At 41.6% G+C, this 11690-nt stretch overlaps 1 protein-coding gene across 2 annotated transcripts; it reads right to left on the bottom strand.

Annotated features, from left to right (window-relative positions):
• Positions 1-590: 590 nt before the first annotated feature.
• On the bottom strand, positions 591-10920 carry scn3b (sodium channel, voltage-gated, type III, beta). Of its 2 annotated transcripts, none has more exons than XM_065024650.1 (7): positions 10630-10920; positions 10094-10189; positions 7179-7342; positions 6695-6920; positions 4065-4203; positions 2186-2274; positions 591-1539 (listed from the first exon to the last, which is right to left on the bottom strand). In XM_065024650.1, the coding sequence occupies exons 2-6, from the start codon at positions 10146-10148 to the stop codon at positions 2211-2213; spliced, it is 648 nt and encodes a 215-aa protein (XP_064880722.1). In that variant the 5' UTR covers positions 10149-10189; positions 10630-10920; the 3' UTR covers positions 591-1539; positions 2186-2210. The 2 variants fall into 2 exon arrangements, with proteins under 2 accessions (XP_064880722.1, XP_064880723.1); XM_065024651.1 differs by having other exon boundaries at positions 10634-10920.
• Positions 10921-11690: the final 770 nt, after the last annotated feature.

Below are 11690 nucleotides of genomic sequence, written 5' to 3'. Positions count from 1 at the left end.
TCCGAGGACAGCCCCCCATCCGAAGGGGATTTACACCAGCTGTGCACTGTGGAGGTGGATGGATGGATGGTACAGATGGATGGATGGATGGTACAGGTGGATGGATGGATGGTACAGATGGATGGATGGTACAGATGGATGGCTAAACCTACCTAGACTTGGCCTAATTCATTCACACTCTACCTCCTCAGTCTCAATCAGCTTGGTGCAACCACCCCCAGACTGCCACCACCCCCAGGCCCCAGTCGAGACATGTCATCAAAACCTCGTGGGTGGACTAGTCACAATGCATTTATTGCAAATGGGATGATGCTCAATTTCCCTGTGGTATTCACTATTCAGGCAATAACAAAATAGTTATCTGTTTTATATTTAAAAAACGCTGCAAATGCCTTCCTCTGTTATTCGTCAGATAATCAGTGAGGAGGCTGACAAACAGCTTTGCACAAATCTTATCGAGTGTTGATTTCTTTTGAGCATTTCAATGAAACGCAATCTGCTTGTCTCGTCCCTGCGTTAACTGTGTAATTATATTGATTTTCAAGATCAACGTAGAGAGACTTTACAAATGAGATAAGTATAGAGAAGGGTTAGGGTACATTTGGAATGCAATTGTCCTTTAATAGCTCAAAACAGAGATACAGTGTATAAGATATACAGCGACATATATAGTACGATAGTACACAATACAGTGTATACACTAATAGTAACTATAGAAGTAGGCACACATTTGAGTCTCAACATCAGTGCTACTGTAGATGAAAAAAACAACCTCAACAACCAGCATATGGTTTAGCGTGATCAAGTTTTTGGCTATTGGGGGCGTACAGTAGTTGCATTCTGCAGCATCATTGTTTTGAACGTCTTAAGATGCCATTGAGTAAACTTTATACCTTACAAAAAGCTGAGTAAATAAAATGCCATATTGATGGTGTGAGTAAAAGATGGAGGGAAACTCTGGGACCAAAGTCATACTGTGCATTAAATATTTTCTTTCACCAAACAACTTAAGTGAAGTAAACTTGAAAAGCTATGCACTCCAATTTCTGTAAAAAGATAACAACGAGGCACCGGTCGTATAAGAGAAAAACCTTGACCCATAATCCCGTCATATTCTATCAGTAGAGTAAAAATGATGTAAAAAGAATGTACCAGAAGTTTTTATGGGCTCCCAATTATGTGCAGTGCAGCATAATTATTAGCAATTGAACAGCATTTCACGCATTTAAAAGTGTGAGTAATTTACTTTGAAGTAATTCCTTGGTCCTCCGCAACAGTAGGTTCTATTTTCTTTCTGTGGGTGACATTCAAATAGCATAAACAACGTATTACTCATCAAATCACTGCTGTCTGGCACAGAGTGGTGCAGAGTGAAATAAGAAAGGAGAGTGTACTTGAGCATTTGAGCTAGCTCACACCGCAAGACCAAGACAAAGTTGCTGAGAGGTGTTGTGACATCTTCACTGAATGTTGCCTTCGAGGACGTCAGTCTGTATCGTCAGGTGACCATGAACTGCTTGGTGCACAGTTGGTCAGTACCTGAAACAAAGGACAGACCAAGTTGCTTGATTGTGTTGAAAAAATGCACACATTTCCAGCTATACCGATTGGGTGCAACAACAAAACCTATTCTAAAACGACATGCGACAGACTTCCTTCCATTTAAAAAACAGAGAGTAGCACTCTAAAGACACGTACTGTGCCTCACACAGCCCCATAGCAATACTAAGAAAAAGTGTCTTTGTCCACTTTTCTGAGAACTCAGCAGGTGGTGTGTGTTCTTCATGTTCCTCAAGGCCTCATTTCTTTCGCTGTTGCGATCGGGCCACTCTCTCTTTGAAAACGACACTTAAATCAAGTGCCACAGAATCCCATGCGGCGTGTAGATTTCGTCTATAAAACTATTGCTTTCACCTCATTCATTTCACTCATATATTCACATGTTTAATATTAGTACTAGTACTATGAGTGAGAAAGAGCTGATGGCAAATTAAGACAAAGCAGAGAGAGATGAGTGGTTGATGAAGGGAACGTTATTACTATGAGGTGAGTGAGTCATGTCTTGCGGAAGAAAATGGCCGACGCAGGTGCAGCAGCAAGAGACTCGGGTTAGTTACATACAACGAGTTGAAGGGGAGAGTGATTTTCTGATCCGAGATCAGATTGAGAGGCACATTCAAAATACCGTACTGGTGTTGAGACAATCACTTTTATTCTGTAACTGGAACACCCAGGTTGTCTTTATTTTCGGAGGGAATGGCTAGGTAGTTTGTCCTGGAGATGGGTGGAAAGAGAGGCAAATCTGAGACCCTGTGGTGCATCCATGGAGCACCATACTGTGTACATTTCATTGGGCCTTTCTTATTGAACTCTGTCAACGCATGACAATTGAGACAATTGGGATACATTAGCGTTGGGAATGTTCCAGTTTATTCATGACAATGTGCCAACAGCAATATCGAACGTAAGCCTGGATACTGACTTAGAAACTATGACGGCGATTTCCTTCAACTTTAGGATTCCCACAACCCATGAGTTTAGCCTACTTCTGAGCCATTATTCCATACGAGAAATGTATCCAAGTAAGAGGACCATGTCAAATGAAAGTGGGTAAACAGTAGGAAATCGTGTCTCCTAGCCAACAGTCCATGATTGATGTGATTTAGGTTCACTAATGTATACTACAGATCCTTTTAAAATGGCTGCATTATCCTGTACTGATGAACATGTTATGGCCGGCTGCCATCAGCGTGCCTCTAATGTAGTTTAGCTGCTCAAACAGCTCAATACCAATGTCTGCGTCCCAAATGGCACCCTATCCCCTTCCCTATACAGTGCACTATTTTTTGGGACCAGAGCCCTATCAGCCCTAAGTCCTGTTGGCACTAGAACGGATGGAGGTCACACCTCACAACACACCACTGGTGGTTAAACTTAATGTGATATTCCTGGGCATTGGGGTCATTAGGCGTTGCCTCTAGACTGAGTGCAAAGTGCAGAGTGTTGTCTATTTGTGAAACAACTGTCACGACCCATGTAATATAGCAGCGTACAGTATACTCTTCATCTGTTCAGAAGTACATTATTTTAACCCATTTCTCAATCGATTCCTTCGGGCATTCTCTCAATTTCCCAAGTTCTGTGTACATCTATCTTGCACTATTGGTGCTTTTAGTGTAAGGTACAGGAGATAGTGTAATTGGATTCAAACATGCACTGTATATTAGCCAATATCGTATTGTAAGGTCGAAATGTGATGGCCACAATCCACTGTATCGACTTCCATCTACCGCCCAGCACCGTCACCAATCATTGGGAGCTGACACCACAGGAATATATTTAAGCCTTGGCCACAGAACAAGTCAATTTCAGATCCGGCTGCAAATCCTCAGAGCACTAAATTGTCTGTTTGAAAAGGGCAGAACAGGAGTCAGCAGAGCGCTCCAAACTATCCAGGGACCTCAGCAGAAAGACGACTTACAGTATTGAAACAGCTGACCGACTACTATTGACCGACTACTGACCGCAGGAGCCCTCAGACCGTTACACCTCCATTACACTGTTTCGCAGACCGCACAACCTATACATTGGATACTGCATGGCCTTAAGAGTAAATGTAAACTATTCACTAACCCCAATTTATTCAAGGGCTCATGAAATCAGCGGGGGTAATGTTACGCCACATTGTCAGTAATGCTTACAGTGGGTAAGGCCCAAACTCCACATATAGTACTTAGCATCGTATCCAAACTGTATGTGCTGATGCCAACTCTAGTCGTCTATCATTGCCCTGCACCAAACATCTAGATACATGGTTCAAAGCAACGATAGAAGACTAAAGTTGGCCTTAGTATATACAGTATGGACACGAGGCTACAATATACGAGGCTACGAGACACAAGGCTACAAGATACGAGGCTACGAGTTACAACGCTACGAGTTACAAGACCCGATTACAAGATACGAGGCTATGAGATCTAATGCTAAGAGATACAACGCTACAAGGTACAAGACAAGCCTATGCGATAAAAAGCTAGAAAGACACATAGCCAAGAGCTACTCACGCGGTGTCCTGGGCCTGCTCGTCGGACTTGGAGATCTTCCTGTAGCAGTAAACCATCTCCACCAGGAGCCAGCAGGTGAGGAAGACCAGCAGGACGTACATCATGATCTCTGAGTACAGGGCAGTGGTGTCGTCACTGGCTGCCAGACAGACACACACAACCCATAGAGATGGATATAGGGCACACCTGCTACAAAGTCCGTATTAGCATTGGCAGCGCCATCAAAGGCTTTCACCATTTTAAAGTGGTCAGCTGGGTGGGACTAACTATGGGTTAAGGAAGGATAACAGAATTCCATCCAAATCAGCAGAAGGGATCAGCCAAATACTCCTGAGCAAAGATTCAAGCACCACAGGTGGCAGTTAAATCATCAACTTTAGCTTTATGCCCGTTGAGACTATACACACTCTAACACAGTAGGTGGAAGTATACACCTTTTAAGTTTGATTACAAACCACCAATAAACTCATAGAAGTAGAAGAAGGAGACACTGACTACTTTGAAATTGATATAGCCCTCAATGGTTCTGCCCATGCTGTCACAGAAGTGATGATTCGCAAAGATAGGTATGCTCTCTTTCCATCTCTATGACACAACCCAGACCGCATCTGATTGGATAGAACACTGCAAGACAACACAAATAGACAATGTATTTCAACTGCATTGGTTTGATAGGGACCTACTGTCAATCTTGCACAGACTGTTCTACAAGTATGTAATTGGTGAGTTAAGGCATAGAGTAGTAGAGATAACTATTTGTTAATAATGTAACTTCGTAGGCCAATTTGTTTGAATGGACCAGTGAACACACCCAGCATATCAGCCATGATAAATAACTGCCTTGTCGCCACTAGCAATGAAATGAACATTCTAATTGAAATGACTCCAGTATGTAGCAATCTATTTCTGATTCATCCATTCACTCATAATCAAAACTACAAAACAGTCCTATATGTGGGCATTACAGCTTGCTCTGTTAGCCAGGTGAAGTCAATCTCATCCCGTATAGGAGGCAGTTAAGCTTTGTCTGTACATGTGTGAGTTTTTTTTGGTGCATATTGAGAATTCAAATCTCATTAGATAATGGTCCAATGATAAAATCCAATCCGATCCAATTATTGCTAGTATAATCAAATGTGTAAAGTATACAGTATAGTGTTTCACGTAACTTTATTGGGAATAACCAACACGTCCTCTCATGATGCTTTAGTGTTTTCCTGCATGCATAGTACATTCTCTACCACTCTTGTCCGGGCAATTTATTGCCAGCTGACGAGATAGTTAGTGTAGCTCGATGCAAAACCCGTTAGACATTGTATGTAGCACATATTGATTGGTCAAGTTCCCCCACAGTTAAAAACACTGTCTTGCAACACTGCCAACCCACTACAAACCCAACGATCACCTCTTCCCCTTGTTTTCTTACATACACACGGTCTTGAATTAACTATGCATGCAATTGGCCCATTGTCATCCCAGTACTACCACCAGCATTAAACTGGAGCGTTTAGGCTTCACATTTGTAACATCAAAGTGTAAACCATCAAACCTTCTTGCTACAATACATAGAGGAATAAATCATCCAAAACATGAATGATAATCGCAGTTCTCAATGTTCTTTTTCTGTCTTTGTCAGTGTTAGATGTTGTTGCTGAAGAAAAAAAAATGACTGTGCCAACAAGGAAGTCCACTATACTACAAGATATTATTTCAATATTATCAAATTAATAGAGCAGATTAGATTTATAAGTTTTTTTTAAAACAGTTTATAAGCAGAAAGATGTTCCTTATATTTAAATAAGTCATTCTTCCTCTCTACATGTGAGAGTTGGATCTGTTGAGAACCACTGTGTCAATGAATTGGTGCCCAACTCCAAGAAGCTTGAGGCACAGCACTTCCTGTGTGAAACTTCCACATCACTGCAGAAAGATCTAATTATCTTAATCCCTTCTTGTATTGGAATGAAAAATTGCTCGCTGATCCACAGCTTTTTTCTCAAACGGACACCACTATGGTATGAGATGCAAAAGAAAAGTTGTATGTTTGATGTAATGTACACAAGGGCAAACTAAAATATAGTTGGTAATGACGCAACTAAGTCTGTCTGTATGAACCCCAGCACAGCAGTTCACAATAAGTAGGCAGAGAGAGGTATTGTAAAGTGAATGTAGGAATAATTATATACAACTATATCTATTAAATAGTATATTTGAGTAAGGTGAACATCCAGGAAGCATCCGGTAAATAGAAACCAAATGATGTACACTACCCCTTATAATAGATAGTAAAGTAGTTGTTTATAAACAAATCTCGCTTACTATAAGAGGGCGTCAATTGAGCTTTGATAATAATAAAAACAGAACAAAAACACACAATTTCTCAATACAATAAAATGATGAATGTTGTTTTATGCAAATTGCAAATACAATTAACATACCTAATAGCGCCTAAAAAAAATAATACATTTTACTTTTAAGTTTTGTCAAAACACATGGCAACAACCAAGGAGAAGCACATGTAAATACGCAAAGCACACATCGCCAACCACAGATAGTTAAGCCTCCAGCAAGAAGCTTGAAAGTACAGGAAGTACAATTACAAAATAGGAAGAAACAGGAAGCACTCTTACCTTCCTCTCGGACCACCAGGTTGATTACCAAAGTTTTGGTAACCGAGTGCGAGTAGGAGTCAAACTCAAACTGTCGGAACACCACACAATTGTAGGTGCCTGTGTCGTTCATTGTGACGTTGAGGATACTGATGGAGAGTTCCTGCAGGTCTTTACTTCCATTCCACACCAGGCGACCCCGCCAAGGTCCCTCCAGCTCCCTGGGGTGCCCATCAAATAGGTAGATCTGAGGGCAACATAGCAGGCATGCAGGCACACACACACACACACACACACACACACACACACACACACACACACAGTAATCGTTGATAGCTAACTTTGCCTCATAGTTCAAAGTACTTGTAGACCATTATGGGCAATCATTCCCGGTCAGGTCACATGGTCAGGAAAAATGGCTGGTCCTATCATCAGGTGAAATAATTGTAATGAAATTGAAGAAGTTGGTGTTTGTGCGAATGGATGTTAGATGGAGGAGACCTACAGGGATGGGTTCGTCGTCAGGTGAGATGTAGTACCAGTCCACGCGTGTCTCTGCACTGACCTCCTCTCTCTTCATACAGGAGATGCAGGTCAGTTTCATTGGGTTCCCAACGACTGCCTCTGTTTCCGAGGGCACATCCACACATACTGGCCTGCTCACCTGCACTGGAGATCGTAACACACAGAGCGGCATCACACGAGCACCACACGGTAGCATGTACAGTACACATCACCCAGAGATACATAATCGTGTGTGTGTGTGTGTTTTTGTGTGAGAGAGGCAGGTTAGTGTTTTGTGTCATGAATATTGTTCTGGGGGCATCTCTGCAGAGTGGTCACTAGTTGGCACAGCCACAAAGTCATACAATCCGATTTTTAAACCCAACCCTAACCTTGGATGAGGTCCCTGTAGTGCCAGTCAGACTGGCATAAAGCAGTACCATAAATACCGCTGTTCTCAAATCTCAACTCACTCACCACATAATACACCCTCACACCCTGGACCAAAATAAATGTCACACTAGACTGACAACTGTGGACACGTGCAGTGAGCGTAACATCATCCACCCCACTACACAAGGGCTGAATCCCAAACAGCACCATATTTCATATATAGTGCACTACTTTTGACCAGGGCCCAGGTCAAAAGTAGTGCACTATATAGGGAATAGGGTGCCATTTGGGACACAAGCAAACCCAGTCAAACCCAGCCAGGCTGCTATATTGATTGAGGGATGAAAATATGTGGTTTTCTGCATGGAGTCTTTGTGTGACTGACTGATGAAACATAGGGTTAGTATTATGTAACCCAGAGCCCCAGGCTTTCTGTCAACATCGATCACATCTCCAGCTCATTTTGAAGGGTCATACATGCAGGCACATGGAAACCGGGACAGTCGCAGTAGTGAAAGTGACACAGAAACGTACTGGGAAAGAGGTCCAAGTAGAAACCTACTCTAAATGATACAAAATGTGTCTGTAGCCTAATGTTATGTATGAATTCATTTATTTCTTATTTCTGAAGGGCAACACACACAGACCTCATCTGAGGCTTTAACTCACTGAGAAGTGAGAAGAGGATCTACTGTATGATCTCTATTTATGTCCCTCTATTAGTTTGTTCATGTTTTTAAATGTTGGAATAATACACTACTGTATATATACAAAAGTGGAACCCTTAGTGGATTTGGCTATTCAGCCATACTCGTTGCTGACAGGTGTATAAAATCGAGCACACCGCCATGCAATCTCCATAGACAAACATTGGCACTAGAATGGCCTTATTTACATAGAATGCCACCTTTCCAACAAGTCAGTTCGTCAAATTTCTGCCCTGCTAGAGTTGCCCCGGTCAACTGTAAGTGCCGTTAATGTGAAATGGAAACATCTAGGAGCAACAACGGCTCAGCCGCAAAGTGGTAGCCAACACAAGCTCACAGAACGGGACCGTAGAGTGCTGAAGCACATAAAACTTGTCTTTCCTCGGTTGCAACACTCATTACCGAGTTTCAAACTGCCTCTGAAAGCAACGTCAGCACACAAACTGCTAAAGCTTTTCTGGGTTTAGCAGATGCCAGGAGAACGCTACCTGCCCCAATGCATAGTGCCAACTGTAAAGTTTGGTGGAGGAGGAATAATGGTCTGGGGCTTTTTTTCATGGTTTGGCATCTTAGTTCCACTGAAGGAAAATCTTAAACCTACAGCATACATTGACATTCTAGATGATTCTGTGATTCCAACTTTATGGTAACAGTTTGGGGATGGCCCTTTCCTGTTTTAGCATGACAATGCTCCCATCCACAAAGAGAAGTCCATACATAAATGTTTTGTTGAGATCAGTGTGGAAAAACTTGACTGGCCTACACAGAGCCTTGACCTCAACCTCCTCAAACACCTATGGAATGAATTGGAACGCCGACTGCGAGCCAGGCCTAATCGCCCAACATCAGTGCCCAACCTCACTAATGCTCTTGTGGCTGAATGGAAGCAAGTCCCTGCAGAAATGTTCCCACGTAGTGGAAAGTCTTCCCAGAAGAGTGGAGGCTGTTATTGCAGCAAAGGGGGGACCAACTCCATATTAATGCGAATAATTGTGGAATGAGATGTTCGACAAGCAAGTGTCCACATACATTTTAACATTTAAGTCATTTAGCAGACGCTCTTATCCAGAGCGACTTACAAATTGGTGCGTTCACCTTAAGACATCCAGTGGAACAGCCACTTTACAATAGTGCATCTAAATCTTTCAAGGGGGGTGAGAAGGATTACTTTATCCTATCCTAGGTATTCCTGAAAGAGGTGGGGTTTCAGGTGTCTCCGGAAGGTGGTGATTGACTCCGCTGTCCTGGCGTCGTGAGGGAGTTTGTTCCACCATTGGGGGGCCAGAGCAGCGAACAGTTTTGACTGGGCTGCGCGGGAACTGTACTTCCTCAGTGGTAGGGAGGCGAGCAGGCCAGAGGTGGATGAACGCAGTGCCCTTGTTTGGGTGTAGGGCCTGATCAGAGCCTGGAGGTACTGAGGTGCCGTTCCCCTCACAGCTCCGTAGGCAAGCACCATGGTCTTGTAGACATACATACTTTGGTCATGTAATGTATTTAGAATATTTTATATAAAAATGGTGCTACATTTTATTTGATTCGACTTCAGAGAGCGATTACCAAAATCATGTCCTGTCTGTAGGCTTCTACATGTGACGATAATATGTTTATTCATTTTACTATAGGCTTCGTATGTCACTTGACCCGGTCAAATCATGCCACACTAAAGTCACGTAAATGATGACAGAACATAAATGCTTAGCTAAGTGTTTGGTCGTGATGTGCCAATTTATGTTAATAACCGTCGCATCGCAAGTATAAGATAAGTGTGATTTTCAACCATTAGAAACAAATACATAATGTAAGTGCAAACACTTACCTACTAAAACCAAAAGTAATAGAGAATACAATATAACCCTGATTCGAGTTCTCATATTCGGTGTTCTCTGGGATAGCTGTCCTGGGCACTCTCTCCCTGTTCACATTCAAAGAAAGAAAACACACTTTAAACTTCGAATAATCTCATATTTCATCTACAGTATTTCTATGGCGTGGTGGCAGATTGCCCTAGTTTGATTAGGCTATTTGAGGAGCGTAATTTCAGGACAATGGACAGCGCACTGCTACCCAGGAGATCAGTCGTCGATAATTATAACATATTCTTTGTAGAGACTTCACAAAGTGTGAGAAAAATATCGCTTTATATGCTGGTCTATCAATTATACGTAAAGTTGTAATGTCGAACAGTTACACAAAAGGCAACGGTTGGTTATTTGCCAGTGTCTGAAGACAACATTAATTAAATAGTATAATTGACTGGCATGTTGCCTAAGATTCATAATTTATCTTTTTGTAAACTACTCCCACATTATTCCAGTAGTAGTAACTTTGTGGTGAGAAAATAAAATAACTCACACACTCAGTCATTCACTCGATATTCCTCGCAGTTCCGGCATGAATAAAACCTCAGAAGAGACCTGTAGATTCCACACTCCGGTTAGGCCACTTTCTATTGTGGGATCTGGGTGAGCGTCTAGAAATCCTCAATCATATGACAATGGATTGTAAAAAGTTTAATATGAAAAGCGAATAATAAATTGGTTTGATGAAAAAAAAAGCCTACTCCTTTGTCAGAATCTTCATAAAAGGAGGAGCAATCCGAAAATGACGTTTCTTCTTCCGCTGCCCACTGCCTTTGTTTTTCACAATAAGCGACCACTTAGCGCTCCGATAATATTGTCCTTGATGCGCATGCGTAAAAGTCACTCCCCATTTACAGTAGGCTCTTCTTGTTCACAAGCACATAGACAACAACAAGTAGAATCGGAAAAAAATACAAAAGGACTAGTGCTCCAATTCCTTCTTCTTTTTTTTCTTTTTTTTTTTTACCGCAAATGAGTCCTTTTGGAAGTTTTTCATGGTAAGCAATTCTCGTGATTTTATTTCATGGTTGTTGAGCACCCCTCCTTTCCTTTGCTTGCTGAAGTGGAAAGGCCTGCCTGAACTCCTACCATCCTACCATGCTTTCCTATTTTTAACCATTTGACCTTTCACTCTAAATAAATAACACATTTCAAAATGGCTATTTACGTGAAATATTAGTACCCTTAAACTGTGCACTCCAATCAATTATACTTGCGGGCTATTACAATTATATTCAAATGTATATACAGTAACAGTCAAAAGTGTGGACACCTACGTATTGAAGGTTTATTTTTTATTTTTAGTATGTTCTACATTGTAGAATAAAACTATGAAATAACACATATGAAATCATTTAGTAACCAAAAACGTGTTAAAAAAATATATATATATATATTCTTCAAAGTAGCCACCCTTTGCCTTGATGACTGCTTTGCACATTCTTGGCATTCTCTCAACCAGCTTCCAAAATTCTTGAAGGAGTTTCCACATATGCTGAGCACTTGTTGCCTGCTTTTTATTCACTATGTGGTTCAACTCATCGCAAACCATCT

The sequence above is a fragment of the Oncorhynchus nerka genome, linkage group LG11, assembly GCF_034236695.1.
Source record: "Oncorhynchus nerka isolate Pitt River linkage group LG11, Oner_Uvic_2.0, whole genome shotgun sequence".
In the NCBI taxonomy this organism is placed as follows: Eukaryota; Metazoa; Chordata; class Actinopteri; order Salmoniformes; family Salmonidae; genus Oncorhynchus; species Oncorhynchus nerka.
This window is presented reverse-complemented; position numbering and strand designations above follow the sequence as displayed.